At 47.8% G+C, this 19,719-nt stretch overlaps 1 protein-coding gene across 17 annotated transcripts in view; it reads right to left on the minus strand.

Moving 5' to 3' along the window:
- The window catches only part of SNTG2 (syntrophin gamma 2), a 214,388-nt gene that overhangs the window by 65,417 nt on the left and 129,252 nt on the right, over window positions 1-19,719 (minus strand). For all 17 annotated transcript variants that reach the window (XR_009506382.1, XR_009506384.1, XR_009506385.1 and 14 more), the window contains one exon: window positions 13,356-13,483. Coding sequence is in view for 10 of the 17 variants with exons in the window: in XM_059942328.1 (XP_059798311.1) it covers window positions 13,356-13,483 (128 nt within the window). In the remaining 7 variants the exon portion in view is untranslated. The remainder of the gene's footprint in view (window positions 1-13,355; window positions 13,484-19,719) is intronic.

Below are 19,719 nucleotides of genomic sequence, written 5' to 3' on the forward strand. Positions count from 1 at the left end.
ACAGACCAATCAGCTGGAAATGAGTGAAGTTTAACAGCCGGGTGTGGTCACAGAAAGAAACCAACCTCAGGCTTAACAGGACTTGGGGGACAGCGGTGCCCAGACTTCACTAAAATGATCCAGCCGGTCACTAAACAATAAACAGATAAGAAACCGCAGGTAGGGGTGTGGGGGGAGGACCTGCACCCGGAGCTGCTGGAGACAGGACAGTGCGACGCGCGGCCTGGGGAAAAGCAGGCACGGAAGGTGTCTGCGAGGTGACCAGACCTCACATCAAGCAGAAAGACTTCAAAACAGTCATTATAAACATGTCCAAGAAACTAGAGGAAATCTTGCTTAAAGAAGTAAAGGTACAATGACAACGTCACTTCACATACAGAATGTCAGTAAAGAGACAGTAGCTACAAAAGGAAGCAAATGAGTGTATTAGGGTGAAAACGTATAATAATGGAAAAAAATTTTACTAGAGAGGCTCGATAGTAGGTTTCAACTGACAAAGAACTGGCAAACTTGAAGACAGATCAATAGAGTTTATGCAATCCAAGTAAGAGACAGAAGAAGGAGTGAAGAGAAACTGTCAGAACCTCTGACACTCAAACTAGAAGATGAAGAAAAGGTCTCCTGTTACTGCATGGAGGTTCTCCAAATGTTGCCATATCTATTTGGTTTATAGTGTTGTTCAAGTCTTCTATTTTCTTCCTGATGTTCTGCCTGGTTTTTCCATACACTATTAAAACTGGTGTATTGAAGCCTCTGACTATTACTGCTGAATTGTTTATTTTGCCTTTCAATACTGTTAGTTTTAGTTTCACGTATTTTGGTGTTCTGTTTTTAGGTGCATATATATTTATAATTGTTATATCTTCCTGATGCATTAAACATTCATCTTTTAAAAATGTCCCTCTTTATTTCTAATAACATTTTCAGTTTTAAATTCTATTTTCTATGATATTAGTATAGCCACTCCATCCTTGTGTTTGCTGTTTGTATATTTTTTCCCATCTTTTATTTTCAATCTATTCGTATCTCTGAATCTAAAGTGTGTCTCTTGAAGACAGAATACAGTTGGATCTCGTTTTTTCTACTCAGTCTGAAAATCTTCACCTTTTAACTGGATTATTCAATCATTCAAATATAATTTTATTATTGGTATAGTTAGATTTATGTCTGCCATTTTACTTTTCATTTTCTATGTGTCCCAAATCTTTTTTGTTCCTCTTTCCCTGCTTTCTTTTATAGTATGTGAATATCTTCTAATTAAGCATTTACATTTCTTTAATGATTTTAAATATATATGTGTATATACATATATATATATGTAGTATATACATACAAATAAAGATCAAAACATAAAGAAAGCAGAAGGAAGAAAATAATGAAGATTAGAGCTGGAATTAATGAAGCAGAGAAGAGAAAAACAACAGAGAAAATCAATGTAACCAAAATCTGGTTCTTTAAAAAGAACAGCAAAATGGACAAACTTTTAGCTATATTGACCAAGAAAAAAGAAAGAAGACTCAAAATACTAGAATAAGAGGTGAAAGTGGAGATATTACCATCAATATTACAGAAACAAAAAGGATTATAAAGGAATCCTTGAACAACTGTATACCAATAAATGAGATAAATTAGATGAAATCCTAGAAAATACAAACTACCAAAGTTGATTCAGGAAGAAATCTGAATAGACAATATTACAAGTTTAGAAATTGAATTTTTAACCAAAAAACTAACCACATAGAAAAGCTGAGGCCCAGATGGCTTTACCACTGAGTTCTACTAAATATTCAGCGAAGAATTAATAACGATTATTCACAAACTCTCCCCAAAATAGAATAGAACATTTCCCAAATTAGTTTATGAGGCCAATACAACCTTAATACCAAAACCACAAGTCATCACAAGAAAACTACAGACCAATATCTGTTTTGAATATGGATGCAAATATCTTCCATGAAATACTAGTAAACTCAATCCAGGAACATCTATTAAGAATTATATATCACCATCAATGGGATTTACCCCAGGAATTCCAGGTCAGTTTGACATCTGGAAATGTTATACATCATAGCAACAGAATAAAAAAAAAAAAATCACACAGTCATCTCAACAGATGCAGAAAAAGCACTTGACAAAATCCAAAATGCTTTCATGCTAGAAAATACTCAACAAACTAAGACTAAAGCGGAGTGTTCTCAGTCTGATAAAGAGCTTCTACAAAAGCCCATGTAGGGGGGGTAGACAGTCAGCTCTCTGAGGAAAAGGGATGAGTTTTGAATCCCAGCATGTTCATGCTTCAGCTCTGTGAGACAAGCTAGACGCCTAACCTTTAAAAGATCCTTGTCTACACAACGGGCCTTGAAATGCCAATTATACCACAAATGGAAATATTGGGAGAAACAAGTGGGGTAACCTAAATATGGTTATACCAAACCCACAGATCCTATACAAACATTGCTACCCGTGAGGTTATCTGTCAAGGAAAGCAATACAAATTAAACATTATATGAGCAGAAACGGTGAAAGTGTTAGCATGAATGCTGATGATAGACGCCAACATACCAACAAAGTATGAAAACAAATTCGCACTTTCGCTTATTGTACAAAAGTCATATTAATTAGAGTCAATGATACAAACTCTGTGCGTGTATGCCCAAACGATGGATGAACATTCATGTCTCCTGATTGACTCTGAGGTTTTATTTTCTCAGCTTTTCACGTGTGCGGTGTTCAGGCTCCCCTACAACGTCCCTCCCCCGTCCACAGGCGGATCCTGCCTCATGGTTCTACGGTCATGGCATTTGCTCAGGATTCTCAGGATTTTAATCCTATGGTCAAGGTCACAGTCAGAACTAGAAATCCCAGGGTACTCGCTGCTCGGGACTCAGCGTGCTCTGTGAGGTCACATGTCAGCTTTTAAAAATCAGCAGTAAAACCTACACCCAGAGAAGGCAGAGTATTTGGTGCATGAGTTTTCCGGGTAGAAACCAAGCCAAGTCCCAGACACCATTATCAAGGGCCAGGGAAGAACTGACCCTGCCCGTGCTTTTGGAAAGCCTACCTGCTTCCAGGATTCCCTTGAGTCCTGAGAGGATTTTTGATTTTCAAAGAGAAAACTGGTAAGACAGTTTCATACTGTAGGGAATCAATCAATTCACAGTTTCTGGCTAAGAAAAAGAAATCTATTCCAATAAGGTTCAAAGTACGTGTATCTTAACTTATTAGAAGATTGAGGAACTGAAAGTTCAATGTTGAGTCTGCACTGCCTTTGGAGGAGGAGGGGTCTGCATCTTCTCTTCCTGCCCCTTCACCCCCGCTTCCCACTTCTCCTCAGACGACAGCACCAGGGCTGGCTCCCCTCCCGCCCCTGCAGACCCCAGCCCCCCAGCCCTGCCCAGACTCTCCCACAGGCCCTCCTGAGACGCTCTGCATCAGTACCTTTACCAGGCCAGCTGCTGGAGGCTGCCGGTGACCTCACAGCACATCTCAGTTATTTTACAGCCCTAACGCTGGACACCTGTCTGCATCCCACGTCCGCATCCTATGGCGACAGACAACCTTCCAACACCTACCTCAGCTGTGCTGTGGAATTCCAGCATGACCCAAATCGGGCTCCAAGTACTGAGCATTCTTAATTGCCCCTCAAAGCTTCAACATTGGAGAAAAAGAACTCAAAGTTTATAAATCATCTTTTTAACACGCTGTGTGTTTTTTAAGGAACGAAAACACTCGAGCTTCCAAAATGACCCACAGAACCTCTTACCCACGAGTCACGGCTCACGGCCATCCAGGCCCCCAGGTTCCGGCCAATCCTGACCCTTTACACCTGGACAGCATCCAGGGAGGACTGACCGCACACAGCATCTCTGCTCTGATGAACTTGAAGCCCTCCTGCTCTGGAAGCTGGAGGGTCGGTGTCTGTTTATTTTACTCATGCTGAGAATTATGAACATTCACTAGACAAAATGAGAGAAAAACGTGTATGTTCCTCAGAATTTGAAAAAAATCTCCCAACTGCCATTCACACGTCACATTTCAAGCCTGCCTCTGTGGCATGTGTGTTATTTTTTCATGGAAGCCAGAGAAATATTTTCTTTCTGCTTCCCCACCATGCAGCGGCATCTCTAAGGACTCCAGGTTAAATAGTAACAAAGAGACCCAATTTAAATGCAGGCACCTTTCTCCCTGTATCAGTTTGTTTATTAAAAAGTCACTATTCCTGGCAGATTCCAGGCACAACAAAAGTCCAGCAAGTCCAGGAAAGAAAGATAACTTCTCCTTCGTGCTGCCCCAAAGGCCAACTTGTCCTCCTCTGTCACCCCGATCACCATCCTGAGACCAGGTCCGAGTCCTCTGAGCCCCTCGCCCATCATGGAGCAGGGGCTTGAGAGATGTGAGGGCAGAGGGTCCCACGTGGGCCGCGCCATAGCCAGATGGCGGAGCCCCTCCCGGGGATCCCACTGAAAGAAAGCGGAGATAAAACCACCTCATCCAGGTCTCCCTGCTGGTCTGATCTCATGCCTGTTTCCTGCCTGCATTTCCTGCCGGACGGGAAGCTTCCAGAGAGCACGGACTCCTGGGTTTGCTCATTTCACACCCTCACTCTGCAGCATCTACGGCAGCGCTGCACGGAGCGGGCATGCTAGAATACTTGTCGCGTGAATAAATGCTGGAGAACACGCAGCACGATGGAAAAGGCTCCCACCTCCAATGCCCACTGCCCGCTGATACAGAAACCGCTGTCCTCCCAGCCCGGCCAGGGGCGTGCGCACATGTGCACGTGCGTGTGTGAGGAAAGCGCCCCCATTGCCAGCGACTCCTGCTCGTCACATCCGCGGGGGCTCCGTGTCCTTCAGAACTGCATCTCTTCTTCCCAAAGGCCCTCTAACAAGCTGCGTCCTCCAAGTCCGATGGTCCTTCTCGCCCTTGAACTGTAACATCTTAGAGCTTTTGGACGTCTAAATTTTTCTTCCAATTTAACTGTTTGCTCGAATATAAACACTTAGATGATAGAAAGGAGGTTTCTTCCCCTTTGTAGCACGTGGCACTAAATGGTGGTTAAGGAACGTTTCCTGCACGAGTTCCGTGGTGGAGATTCAATCTTTGCAAGTTCTTAGGGGACATTTAGACGGGGCTCAGGTGGCCAACACCAGGAAGGGTGAGTGCTTCTCCAGGCAGCGGTGCGGGAGCCCATCTTGGAACCCCAGAACTTCCAGGGTCTCCCCAGTGACACCTCCTGGTGCTGGTGTGCAGTGTGGACACACTGCAGACGGCGGGCGGTACGTGGGACTGGGAACAGGAAACGTAGGGAAGTTATCTGGTTCCCAGTTAGAGGGAAACGGGGAGCCTGAGCACCATTCCTACAACTGCAGAAGGACACCACGCTGACTGCACAGCTGTGAACAAGCCTCCGAGACCGTGGACGGGCCAGTGCACGCGAGCCTGGACTGACCCCTGGGCTGTAAACGCAAAGACAGCCAACACCTTCTTATTTCCCAAGAGCAGAAAAATGCCGTCTCTGGTCCTCATACTTTCCACTTCCTGCGGACATCTGGCAGTGATCTTAGTAATAATTTGTAATAATTCCCTGGTCCACAAGATGCTTAAACTCTACCCCCCAGGGAGCCTCCTGTCAATGTTTTCTAGCTAATATTATGCTATTGATCTAATGGAAGCACAAAAATGAGTAAATGATAAACTCAAGAAAGTATGAAACATAAGAAAACAAAACTCTGTACCTGTCTTATTTCCATGTTTTGACTACTCCTTTTAAAGAGGCCAATGATGTGCAATGAACTCTTACATCCTTTTAACAAAATAAACTGCCTTTTTTAGACTCCTATGTAAACATTTAAAGTCAAAAAATTAATAAATTTTGGAGAGGCAAAAAAGGACAACACATATATTACTAACAATGACATTTATAATAAATGATAAAAATAGCTAGTTGGCCTTTACTGATCCTGGCTTTGTGATGAGCACTGTGCAAAATACTTTATAAACTATGCTGGTTTCAACCTTCACAATAACCGCGTTCAGAGCGTCTTATTATTGTTACCATTTTATAGATGAGGAAACTAGGGCTCATGCAGATCAGTCAATTTACCCAAGGTCACAGGGCCTGGAAAGGCAGACGAACACCCACACACAGGCACACACGTGCAAGCACACACAAACACACACGTGCACGCACACCCACACACAGACACACACGTGTACGCACACCCCAAACAGAAAGAGCTCAGAGTCTGGTTCCACAACCGCAGTCAGAACTGTGACATCAGGCCACCTCGTGAAAACTGCTGGCGCCTCTTCTGTGCAGTAAAACCACACAGACCCTGCCTTTAGGACTATGCAGAGTTCATGCCTTCCATACCTGATGCTTTGTTTTAAACACGTTTGTTTTGATATTTAATACAATTAAGTCTGCTGGAACGGTTCCACGACTCTAGTAACATGACCATTTTTTGCACTTTGAGTTTTCATCATTTAGATCTTTCTTCTGAGACAGAAACACTGCATCTCAAGGAGACACCGGAAACACAAACTCTAACCCGAACACCCAACACCAGTCTGGCAGCTGGGCTGAGTGCGGTGAAGGAACAAATCTCCGTGCCAGGACGGTATTTTACCCCCTTAGACAGGACTGGGCATAAGATGAGGAGGAAGCTGAAAGCATCCTGCATCCTTGACAATCCCACTGGCACCTGCTCCACCAGGAAGCCCTAGGGAGCGCCGGTCCTGAGTCTGGGGAAGGAGCCGTGGTCTCGGGGTAAGAACAGAGCGGGGGCCACGAGGAGAAGGGGGCTGCTGGCTGTCAGAAGAGGAGGGAAGCAGGCTGACAGACAGGGCAAGGCATGGGGTTAAGGGTCAAGGGTCAAGAGTCACATGGCATGCCCAGGACCACCTGCCAGGCAGAGGCAGGAATGGAAATGCAAACGGAACTAGGTCAGTTTTTGAGAGTTTGACCTCAAAAGTAATTAGAAAGTCGGTCGAATTCATAAAAAGCAGGGTTCCCTGCACACCCCCAAGCCTGGGGTCAGTATCTAAGGAGCAACGGGACATGTTCCTAGAGACAGCAGCCCGCCCGCTCCCTGTGCCCGGGGTAGTTTGATCCGGTAGAACGATGTCACTGACGCCCTCTCCTCTCAGCAGCAGGAAACTCTGTCACTTCAGCTCATTTGCTTTGCTGTGATGATAGGGCTGCTGGTGAAGTGAGGACAGAGACGTGCGATCCCTCAGCAGCTGGTGGAGATGGAGGGTCTGAGAGAGGCGACAGCCAACCCTGGAGATGCTCTCAGGAACGCAGGGCGCCCACAGGAGGCCCCTCGTCTATAGCGACGCCATTCTCCCACCTAAAAACGCCCTCCTACTTACTGTCATTTCAAACTTTGAGAGCCTATTAAATTTCTATACACAAAGGAAAGGAAAATCAATTTAACGTTCCAAGGGGAAGACTTGTGATGACACCGACCCCACTTGGATAAGAAGAAAAGACCCGAACATCCAAGAGCTGAGGCTCTGCGGCATCTCTCAGTCGCTGGGGCTCTAATCCCCTCACGGTCACAACGAATAATCCTCGGAGGTAAGATAAGAGGTGCTACATTGAGAAACTGCCATTTGATGCACCGGGAAAGAGGGAGAGAGAAACAACGTTTTCTGAGGCAGCGAATCCGGCGGAGACAAGGAGCATCTCCCAGGATAGGTCTCGAGACCACACGTGTGGAACGGGGGGGGGGGGGGGGGGGGGGTGGCCGGGGAACAAGCGTGAGACCCAGCGAAGAGGAGCAGGAGTCCTGCCATCTGCACCAGAGACGGCGACTCAGAGCCGCTCTGTGCCGGCGGCACCAGGAGGGGACCTGGCCGGGCGGGTCACCCAGCTCGAGTCCCGAGCAGCACAGGCCTGGGAAGGTCACAGAACGGTCCTCGGGGGTCAAGTGGGCAGCGCTTCCCACGAGCCGCGGAGGGAGGGGCCCTGAGGCTTCCACGTGTCAGCAGCGGCCCCCCCGCAGCCCCCGGCCCCAGAGGGCCGGCCAGCGAGCTAGACGGTCACCGCTCCCGCCGGGGACCGTCCAGACCCGCCGTGCCTTCCGGCCGTGGTGAGAAGCCACTGTCCCAGGGCAGCACGTCTGCACGGGGGCGACTCACGCGGCCCGTGGTTTGGAGACGATCACAGAGAAGGCAGGCTGGCCTCCAGGGTTAAAGCCGGTGATCAAGGACCAAGAACGCACGGTGAAGTGAAAGGCTCACTTCTCTCCGTCGGCGTCCTCTGTCCACACCCGCAGTGGGACGGCCGCCCCGGCAGGCTCTCCTCCCCAGGCTGCCCTCCGCAGCGGCCGCGGCCCGGGGACACCCCAGCCACGGTCCCGTCACGACCCTGTCGCAAGGCCGGGCCTCCCCGCGACTCTGCAGACACGGCCGACCAGGCGGCTCCTGCCCCGGAGGAGCTGGCCCACCTCGTGCCCCCAGGCCGTCCACACCCCGTGTGCAGGGCGCGGCCAGAGCCGGACGTTTGGGGAACATTCCTAGAGGGACATCATTCCCTCTCAATAAGCACACATGCCCTAACCTTCTCTCCCCACGACGGAAATTTCAGAAAAAAACTGAAGACGCAGTGAGTTGAGAAAGACAGCAGCCTTGTTACTGAAAGTGGTGTCCGGCTGCTGGCTGCTCAAAAGCCAGTAAGGAGGCCAGGAAAGTGGAAGGGAAAGTTTGCTTTAGTTTGGATGCTGGCTACCTGGGGGCAGGGTGGACTCCTGTCCAAGGGCCGACTTCCCCCCATTCCCCACTGACAGTCAGCGGGCAAGAGCTTTTATAGACGGAGGGAGGGGGCTTCATGCAGGAACAGCACGGTCCGCTCTGACCGTCATCTTCAAACTGGTGCTGCCGTGCCCTGACCAGCATCATCTTGATTGTCTTAAGTACAGTTAGTCTTCGGTTCCAGGGTTGGTTTGTTCCCATTTCCTTGAGGCCAAGTCTGCGAATTGTGGCAGCTTATGTCACGGCTACAGCCTGGTCATCGTGTAGTTCACTTCTTCCACCAGACACTGGCGGGGTTTTCAGTGTCTACAAGACGGCTCCCAGGATACGGCTCAGAATATGATCTATAGCCCCTGAGGAGGAACTAAAGGTCCTTGACTCTGCTTACTGACTAGACTCTTATTATTTTGTCCTGTTTGTTTTCCTTTACTTCTGCGTTTTCTCACTTATCTGATTAATCTTATTCTTTGACTAAAGTTTTTCTACAGACAAAAGGCAGGCGGACGACACGGGGGGTGGGGAAGGACCCTAGGGTCCTGCTGCGTTCCAGCCTGACACCAACAGCTCCCAGACCGGCTGTGGGATTCTTCTGCTGAACATAAACATTTCCGAGCCCCCCCAGCAGGCGAGGGCTCTCCCTGAACTCCAGGAACAAGACAGAAAAGGGCTCGAAATCCTGCCCGAGCAGACGGAAACACAAAGGATGTCCGGCCACCAAGACCCTCCCGCATCCCACCCTGATGACGGTGCTCCCCCAGGACAGGCCCGGCCCTGCTCCCAGACACCCCAACCTACATCCTCCTGGATAAAGTCAAACTCAACGATGACCCCAGGGGCCCACTCTCCGAGCCCCCAGTGCAGAGCAGACCCGGAGCTCCTGACCCTGCTATGACCCCCCCCCCCAGCACGAACCCCACCCTACAGAAGCCCCTCCTCTTGTGGAGACGCCCACGGCCCTGGGATTCTGTCTCCCCTGCTCTGCTTGACCCCCGGCATCAAGAGAGCTGCACTTTGAGGATTTCCCAACTACAGGAGAGGGGGTTTTGGCACAAGTACCTAAACATGAAACCATCCTTTGCAAAACAGATCAGAGTATTTAGCAGGATAATTTTGACTTGTAGCATCACTTCTGAAAATGTGCTTATCTGCAATATGTCTCCAGCATGGCTGCTGTAAAGCCCATCTGGTCCCTTCCATGCTCTTTACTCTGAAATAAGGGGACCTCCTACAAAGCAAAACGGGGTATTACTGTCAGTGAAAAGACGTCATCTCACTGCTATTTTCACAAATACGAAAGATGTGAGACAAATAGAATTAAAGCTTTAGTTTCCTTCCATCCCTTTGGAAAAAGGAACGAGATAAGTGACTCCTTACACTTTTTCAGGCCAACATAAAGCAAGAGCCCTGGGAAGGGCTCATCTGAGCAGAACCACAAAAAGCAGCGCCTCGTGTGAAGAATTCACCAGCGCGGGGAGTCTGCCGACTCGGCAGTGATCCCTCAGATCTGAGTTTCCTTCCTCCTGTTCAGGCATGTTCCTCAGCCCACAAACAGTTAACAAGGACTGTAGCCCCACACCTGTCAGCTCACTTCTAAAGGGGTTCAAAAGCTCCCTTAAACCTAGTGGTATTTTACGCTTTCTCCATAAACCATCTTAGGAAGCAGTGGAGAATTCACATCATCTCCTGCCCGCTTGGCTATCAGGAAGGGGCTCCCTGAGGGCAGGTCACGCGGCCCCAAGAGGCCCAGAGGCAATGCGGGATTAGAGATGGTTCCCTCCAAACCCTGTTCTTTCCTCCACACCATCCGCCCCCCTCCTCTCGCCCAAGTCCAGAGCCCCAGGCTTTAGATCGTCTGGTCTGAGGCTGCCCCGTAAAAGCTCCCTCGTGGCTGGACCGACCGTCTGGTGAGCACACATTTCTCTTGTTCTTAAGGAGGGTCCCTCCCCCCCAGCTTCCTAAAATACACACACTAAGGCAGGCACCTTGCTCAGCCCGGGTCTGGGACCCTAACCGGACTCGTCATGGGGACGTGAAAGCACAGCCAACCGCAGACCAAGGCTCAGTGCGTCTTCGAAGGGCAGATTCCTAAGATGGGTCTGAGCACGCCCTGCACTTAGGCTCAGATCACAGCCTCCGGGGCACAGGCAGCTGCACCCAGTTACTCTGTCAGACACAAAGCTAGGTGTTGCCAGGCGGGATTCTGCAAAAGTAATTAAGATCTGAAATCGCCTGGCTTTAAATCAGGAAGATTATCCAGGTGGCCCGACATGGTCTCATGCCCTTCACATCTGGATCTGAAGGTCAGAGACAGGAAGTCAGATTCCAGGCACAAGAGGTCATCTGTTGCTGCCTTATAGGTGAGGGGACATGCAGTCTGGAACTTGGGTGACAGCCAGCATGGAGATGGGGAACCCAGCCTTACAGACCCGAGGGCCTGAATTCTGCCAACAGCCAGTGAGAACCCTGGGGAGGGGCCCGGCTTCAGGTGAGAGCGCAGCCCGGTCATACCCCAGCATTGGCTTGGAGACCCCGGCACACGCACACCAGCTGACCCGTGGAGACGGTGAGGTGATACACTCGCGCTTTTGAAGCTAAATTTGCACTAACCGGTTACGTAGCAACAGAAAACGGATAGGGTCCTGCTCAGAAAACTCCCGCCCTCTTCCCAACCAGCAGTCGCCCCAGGAAGCATGCTTCCCTCCTCACAGTGTCAGAGAAAGGTGCTAATACCTACCTAATAGCCAAAAGCACGAGATTCTGCTGAGGAATCTGTGATGTCTCGTGCTACTTCCCAGTGTCTGCAGACGTGGTCTATCTTTCTACGTGAGCGCTCGAGGAGCAGCCCTGCTTTGTAAGGAGTCAGCTGTTTCTGTTCCCCCACTGGGCATCGTGCTGTTTCTACGCCTGTTTTCGTTTCATGTCAAGATGCTCTCCCCCAAATTCTTATGGAACCATCTTTTCCTGTCCTGGGCAGTCAATGATTCGACCTTCATTGCTAGTGATGTATAACTGATGTAAAAGCTTAGTTCCCACTGTGCCCAGGAACCGCTGACACTAACGTCCACCTGACAGTGAACAGGCGCGAGAGGCCCCCGGCGGAGGACGAGCCTGCAGCCCCAGAGGCGACGGGACGTGGGAACCGTCGTCCTCACTACAACTGAGTTTTATCATTTCAATACGTATCTCAAGTGTTAGGTTTAAATACGTGTCTACTCTTTAGAGGATCTTTTGAAACATTTTCGGTAAACTAAGGAACCTCAACCATCATTGGCCGAATGACTGTACTTTCAAAAACAGGAAAACAGAGCAGCTGGTGACAAATGTTGGTCCCACAGCTGGACGGCGACAGGAAGCCAGGACACCGGCCGCTGACGTGCTCGTCCCGCTTGTCCTTTATCCACTCAGAGGGTCGCCGAAGAGTCCTCCCCAGGCGACAGTTCAGAGCTCTGGCGTTTCGATTCTGAGAAGCGTGTGACTTCGAGTTGGCGATGTCTGAACCCGCTCCTCGCACGCCCCAGAGTGAGGGTCCCTCGGGAGAGAGCAGAGCTGCAGGGCTAGCTCGGGCTGTCTGAGGCCGAGCGCTCAGGCCTCCTCTCCCTTTCCTCCTCTTCACCGTGGGACCAGAGGGTTACAGGGCAGGCGAGGGAACCGCATCCCCGCTGAACGCGCACTTTTAACACTGACGTGAGTCAGACACACTCGCTGAAATGCAGAACTGTAGTCATTCATTTTACTTTTTGCACCTTCCTGCCCATATCAAAATCCTGAAAGAGTCAGCAACGCTAATGAGGTATGTTTGTTTCCATAAAACGATATGGAAACCTTTGGTTTGCTGTTAGGATTTGACAGCACTTCCCAGGGCAAAGGGGGGGCCGTGTGACCACCCAGGGACGCCTTCTTCAGACACTTTGTGTTCACGGCCTCCGTGGGCACACGTGTCTCATCGAGAAAGTACTCAATTTCCAGACAACGAGCACTCCTCCTTTGTTCACACAGTTCTCTCCCACCTTCTTAAGAATGAAAGGAAACTCACCACCTACTTACTGCTCAGCCTTTCCACAGTGACCTGACAGCGCAGCTGGCCACAGATGACACGCTGTATTAACTTAGAGGGAAAAAGGCGACCTTATTCCACAAAACAGTGACGGACACACAACCTTTACAGATGAAACTCTGAAACTACTTCATTAACCAGGCTTGAAAACTAGCGAGCATTTACTGAACACTGGTGCTAATCTAACCTTCTCATTTTATTAATGAAGAAAATGAGGCCCATGGGGTTTAAATGACTTTTACGTAATTGTATGCAACATGGATAAGAGTACAGTCTTATTTCCAGTCTAATTCTGTTAACAGTTAAAACTGAAAATACGATTTCTTCTTCTAATGACTATGTCTCAGAAGAATGAACAAACAGTCACTAGACAGAACCACTCCTGACGACAAATCAGCTCCTGCTCTGATTAGTGTTTTCTTATGATGCTTGACTTTTAGTATGATTATGATTACTTTTGCAAATGCTAAATCCACCTGGAGACAAGGACCTGCACTTCGGGGTTTATTGGCGTTTCCCACTCCAGACGACGGTCACACACCTTACTTTTTCTGCTCCAGCTCTGCACCGTGAGACCCGAGCCATGGACAGAGGGAGTGACACGGCGTCCAGCCAGCGCTTCTCATATTTTGGTTCATGAGCGACGGGCGAAGAAGGCGAGGACGGAGCCTGTGCAAAACAGACGAGAATCAATGGTCACAGAATCAGGTGAAGGCACCAAATACAAGGGGAGGCCCCGACAGGCCCAAACATCACGTCCCCCAAACCCAAATGAAACACGTTTCAACTGCTGCAAAAGCACATGTGATCATTTTCTCAAAGCTCTGGAAAGAAATAAGTGCTCTTCTATTTCGACGTAAACGATTTTCTTCCTCTGTTTTTTAAACAACATACTGCGCCAAAGACAGAAAAGTCCCAGGGAAGGGGACGGGGAGACAGCCTAAAACTGGAAGGAACCTGAGGGACACGACCAAGGCTCTGAGTCCAGGAAGGCTGTGAACGACCACCTCCACCTGGAAGGTCAAATCAGAGCGAGTTTAATACATAACAATATTGACGACATGCTAACGGGTGCCTAGGTCACAAGACCCTGCCTGTTCACCAATGGTGAAGTCCCCGCCGTCTGTCCAAGGTGAGCAGAGCGGGAGCCAGCGGGGAGGGGCGGCCCGGTCCCTCCTCGGCGGGGCCTGCAGGGAAGAGGAAGATGCTCTAACGCCTGAATGAAGCCACGCAAACAGCCATGTGGCCAGACGGGACACCGCACATGCCGTTAGTCACAGGGTCGGACGCGGCCCGTCTCGCCCCCCGCGGAGAAGACAGCGCCGGGCCGCGCGGCCGCACCTCACGGGACGCCGGGCTCCCGCACCCGGAAGCATCCTCGCGGCAGCCGTGGCTTCCAGCCACAGGGGCAGGTTCTCCTGGAACCTTCTAGCTCAGGACGGGCGGCCAGAGCAAGGTGCGAATCCCCGGGGCGCAGGCAAACAGACGCGCTAACTAGGACGGCAAAGCTGGATGTGCCTGGGAGTGCTGGAAAGGCCCCCAGCTCAGGGAGGCCACCTCTGTGCTGTCCTGACGGGGTCGTCGGGAATGGGGGAGGGTCTCGCTGAGCAAGACAGGGCCTGCAGGGCGGCGATGGTGAGCGCTGGAAACGGGCTCTTACTGGGACGGCTAAGGCTGCGTGGGACACGCGGTGCTGGAACGCTGCGGACCCACCTCCACTCTCAGACTCCAACAAGACCCGAGACCGCTCTTCCGGTGAGGATTCCTTCCAGGCCAAACTCCCAGCAAGTCGAGTGTCTGACCGTCTCAGGCCGAAGAGCGGCCACCCCCAGATAAAGCATATCGGGGCCTAATCCCGGGACCTGGCACCTTATTTGGACAAAGGGTCCCCGCGTGTGTGATTAAATTAAGGGTATGTACCTGGACTATTTGGGCGCCCTAAATGCTGTGGCATCTATCCCTACCAGAGGGATACAGGGGAACCCAGACAGGAGGGAGAAGGGCCTTGTAAAGACAGAGGCGGAGACGGAAGCCACACGGCCGAACGACCAGGACGCCGGGGGGTGGGTACCAAGAGCGGGAGGGGGCAGGAAGGACCCTCCTCCGGAGCCGTTGGAAGGAGCAGCCCTACCAATGCCTGGATTCCAAGCAACCAGAGGCTGGGTTTGGGGTGTCCTTGTAACATTCTTTATTTAAATTTATTAACTCCACAGCCAATAGCTCAAAAGCAAAGGTACTGTAACATCAGAAGATTAAACTAGATTTTACTAATGTTCATTTATTGTCGTCTTTTTGCATTATGTTCTAGTGTTCGGTAGAATATCTGCTTTTGGTGTACACATGACACAGCATCGGAAGGCCTACAGATTTATTACTTTACTATGGATTTCATACTGGCTTTATTGAGATACCCGTTTGCCTACATGCACTGCTGCTGCCTGTGTAAGAATTCGCTATAATTTATTATACATTGTGGCATGTCTTCAGTTATCAGTTTTCACTGAGTTTTATCACTGTTATTTGCATTCACAACACTCCATTTAAGGTATCAGAGTTCATCAGGAGTAATGTTTTTGTGCATTTTCTCTGAATGATGTTTGCTGCTCTCACTGATTCAAACTTGTAAGCGACAACAGGCGTTGATAGTCAGAGTTATGAGAATAATCCTGCAAAATCACCGCTTAAAATGTCACAATGGATTCCGTATATAATGAGCAATATTTAAATGAGCACAAGAATATGGTTATTAAATAAAATCATTTTAAATTTACTTTTCAAAATGTAGGATAAAAAGCGATTCCCCACTAAGAAAAACAATTTTTTCCTTTATAAAATCAGGTTGCATTTCATAACCTATTGGGCACATTTTAGCAACAGACTATAACTTTTTAAAGGAAGTTTTTTGTTCCCTCTGCTTTGGAAAGCTTCTACCTCAGGGGCCACTGACAAGCCCAGAGTTTCATGTCAGATTTGACCAGTGTTTCCTCTGGAAGAATACTTTGTATAATCCTGAGAAACATGAGGCTGAAGGAGGACACCAGGTCTCCGTAGATCAGTGGGGTTTTCTGTGATGCTCACATGGCCTCCTTCATGGTGGGTTCAGGGGATGCCTGGGAAAGGAGGAGGAGCCTGGCTGGGGTCCCCTCCAAGCTTGCGCCATCCCTGGACTCCTGCCATGGACTGCAGGACACAAGCTGCCTGCCCTCTGTAGCTGCGAGCCCTGGGGTCTGGGGGAAAACAGACTGGGGGCCCCAGCGCTGCGGGAGCCCGGAACTCCCGCTCCTGATGGGACACCAGTAAAGTTGTGCCCGGACAGACCTTCCAGAACCTGTGGTCAAGGCTGGGGCCGCTCAAGCGCTGGGCAGGCTTCCCCTCTGTGTGCAAGTCCCCGTCTGAGGGGAGCTCATCACCGGCAGGAAGCAGAACATCATGATTCTAATTTCAGCCCGAAATGGTACATCAGCTTTAGAGCTTGCAGAAATCACGAGGCGTGTTCCCCCCAGCTGAACCGAAACGCCGTGGGTTGTACCCGTCAGCTCTCCTGATCGTGCGGCACAGCCCAGGGAACTCAGGTCTTATGACACCATCTACTGCTACCCACCACCCAAGACATCGATTTTAGAGGAGGAGGGACAAGACGTGTTTCCTTCCATTTGATGTATGATGCAGTCAAAGGTGTCAGAGGAGTGAGGAAAAGAAGGCCGTCCTGGTTCTAAAACATTTATATGTGACCCATCAACTCACAGCACCGTTTACTCTAGGCCACCTTAGTTTCTTTGAGCTGGAGATTCTGAGTTGAGATGGCTCAGTGGAGGTTCTACCTCGTGGGGCAGCATCTCACCTGTTTTGGGGATCCCTAGCGCGACGGGACGCTCCCCGTGGAACTCACGGCCCGCAGAGGGCTACGCACCACAGAGGGTTCTGAAGGAGTGCGTGTCCGCCAAGGGCACTGCGTTGCAGCCACGATCGTGCTTTCCCTGAGGTCACGGATACGAGCGGCAAACTAGTGAGGGCGGACCTCCTTGTTCTCGAATGCCCTACCTGTGCACCCTCCACTCCTCACCTGTCTCGTTTCTTGGGTGCTGGGATACGTCTTTAAGTCACCTTTGTCATGAAAAATGTTCCATGTTCAATACTTGATGTTTAACTAGGAGATCTGAAGCCAACTTTTTAGGTACTGCCACCTTATTTCTACTTTGAATGGTTGAGGACTTTCCACTTTATTCTTCTATTTTTAACTGAACTATACTGAGGCGTCAATTACATATAATGACACGTACTGATTTAGGTGCACAGTTTGATGAGTTTTGACAAATGTATCCACCTCACGCAACCAAGCCCTAAATTATAATACAGAATAATTCCACCCCAGCCGCCAAGAAAAGTTCCCTGCGCCTGTGTATACACGTCTCCCCTCCTGCACAAGGCAGCCACTGATCTGACTTCTGTCACTGTAGATTACTTTGAGTCTTCTAGGACTTCTATGCCTAGAATCATACAGGACATACTTGTGTGTGAGGCTTCCTTCTCTCGGCAGGAGGTCTGTGAGAGGATCCTCGTTACTGCGTATTTCAGCAGATTATTCATTTGCATCACTGAGTAGTAGTCTACTGTCTGCATGTGCCAGCATGTCTTTATCCATTCACCTGTTGAAGGAGATCTGAAACATTTCCAGTTTAAGAACAATATAAATAAAAGTGCTGTGTTGTCAGTTAAATTTGGGTGCCAAGCTTGCATTCCTCGGATAAACCTCATTTGCACATGACACATTATTCTTCCTTTGATTTGTTCATATATTTGAAGATTTTTGCATCTACGTTTATGAGGGTCACTGGTCTGTAATATTCTTTACATGTAACGCCTTTGAAAGATTCTCATAAAATTATTCTGGCCTCATAGAGTTAGCCGGGATGCATCAAATCTTCTATTTTCTGAAAGTGTCTGTGAAATTGACATATTATTTCTTTGAAAGGATTCACCAATTACAGAATACTCGAGTTTTCTATAAGCCTTTGTTGCCCTGAACAGTCTTTCATAGCCTTGCATGTGATCCATCTTGATGAATGTTCCATGTTCACTTGACAGGAACGTTGATTCTACAGACTTTGGACACAGTATGCTGTGAGTCACTTAGTTGACTCATAAGGTTGGTTACATCCTCTATCTCCTTACTGATGTTTTGTCTCCTTGTCCTATCAACTTCTGAGCAAAGAGTATTAAAATCTCCAACTACGATTGTGAGTTTGTCTGTTTCTGCCATTTTGCCAGGTTTGGTTCTTATATTTGGAAGTTCTGTTACTAAGTGCAAACCACATCCAGGATTATTACATTTTCCTGATGAATTGGTCTTTTAATCATAATGCAACATTCCTCTTTGTTTCTTGTACACTCATTGCCTTAAAGACTACTGTGTCGGATATTAATATAGCCACAATTATTCGGTTTCTGTTTATAAAATATATGTTCTCCACTCTTTTAATCACCACCTATTTGCATCTTTACGTTTAAATTATAATTTCAGTAGAAAGCATAGAGTTGGGCCTTTCTTTTTATCAAATCCAGTCTGACAACTTGTACCTTTTAATTGGAACATTTAGTCCACTTACATTTATTGTAATTCTTATGTCACTAGGTTTAATTATTATTTAATTCCTATTTGTTATTTGTTCCTCTTGATTTTTCTGCTCTGTTGAACATACTCTTTTTAAGGGGTTGATCAATTTTTTTCATTATTCTCTTTTATCTTCTCATTAGTTGTAGGAATCATAATACATATTCTTAATTTATCAATGCTTGTTTATTATATTGTATCACTGCAAACTTCCCATCTGACACATCACTGTTCCTACACCTCATGTCACAAATATAAGAATTTTACAGCAGAATAATTCAATTTACCTGACCCTATCCTTTGTGCTATTCTTGCTACATCTTTTACTTCAACATACATTATCAACTCCATTTTACCATCTTATCATTTTGTCCTCTGAAGTATTTATATTTAAAGGAAATTATGATAAGGAAAATAGATATTTTATACACACACCCACTTATTTACCGTTTATGCTGCTCTTTACTTCTTTCTGTATGTGTAAGTCTCCATCTGGTGTCTTGTCCTTTCAGCCTGAAGAGCATCTTTTAGTATCTCGGGTAGTGCAGGTCTGCTGGTGATATTTTCTCTCAGCTTAAATTTCTTTTAAAATGTTTGTATCCCCTCACTTTTGAAGAATATTTTTCCCTGGATATAGAATTCTAAATAGATATTCATTCGTTTCTCTGTTCCTATGTAAACAATATGTCTTTTTTAAAAATCTGGCTTCTACCTAGATTTTCTCTTCTTTGACTTTCAACAGTTTGACTGGGATCTGCTGGCGTATAGTTTTCTTTGTATTCATCCAGCTTTGTCTTCGTTCCCATTTTCCTTCTGGACTCCAAGTACACATAGCCTTGGTCCACTTGAGTTATGCCACAGGTCCCTGGTGCTCCCTTGTTTTTCAGTCTTTTTCCTGTTCTTCAGATGCGCAGATTTCTGTTGGTGTGTCTCCAAGTTTACCGCCAGGCCTTCTGCCATCTTTAATTCATATGAAGCCTATCCGGTAGATTTTTTTCTTTTCTTAAAATTCTAGTTATTGCACTTTCAGTTCTACAATTATCATTTGTTTCATTTTTGAAATCTCAATTTCTTTACTGAGAGTTCCTATCTGTTCAACCATTAAAACCATATTATCCTCAAGGCCTTGAAGGTGTTAAGGTCTTTGTTGGCTAAACACAACATCATGTGGGGTCTATTTCTACTGACTGAGTTTTTCTTAGCTTTATATCACTTTGTCTTGTTTCTCTGCATCACTAGTAATTTTTGATTGCATACTGGACATTGTAACCTAAGGTAGGGACTATGGATTATA

The sequence above is a fragment of the Balaenoptera ricei genome, chromosome 13 (genome assembly GCF_028023285.1).
Source record: "Balaenoptera ricei isolate mBalRic1 chromosome 13, mBalRic1.hap2, whole genome shotgun sequence".
NCBI lineage: Eukaryota > Metazoa > Chordata > Mammalia > Artiodactyla > Balaenopteridae > Balaenoptera > Balaenoptera ricei.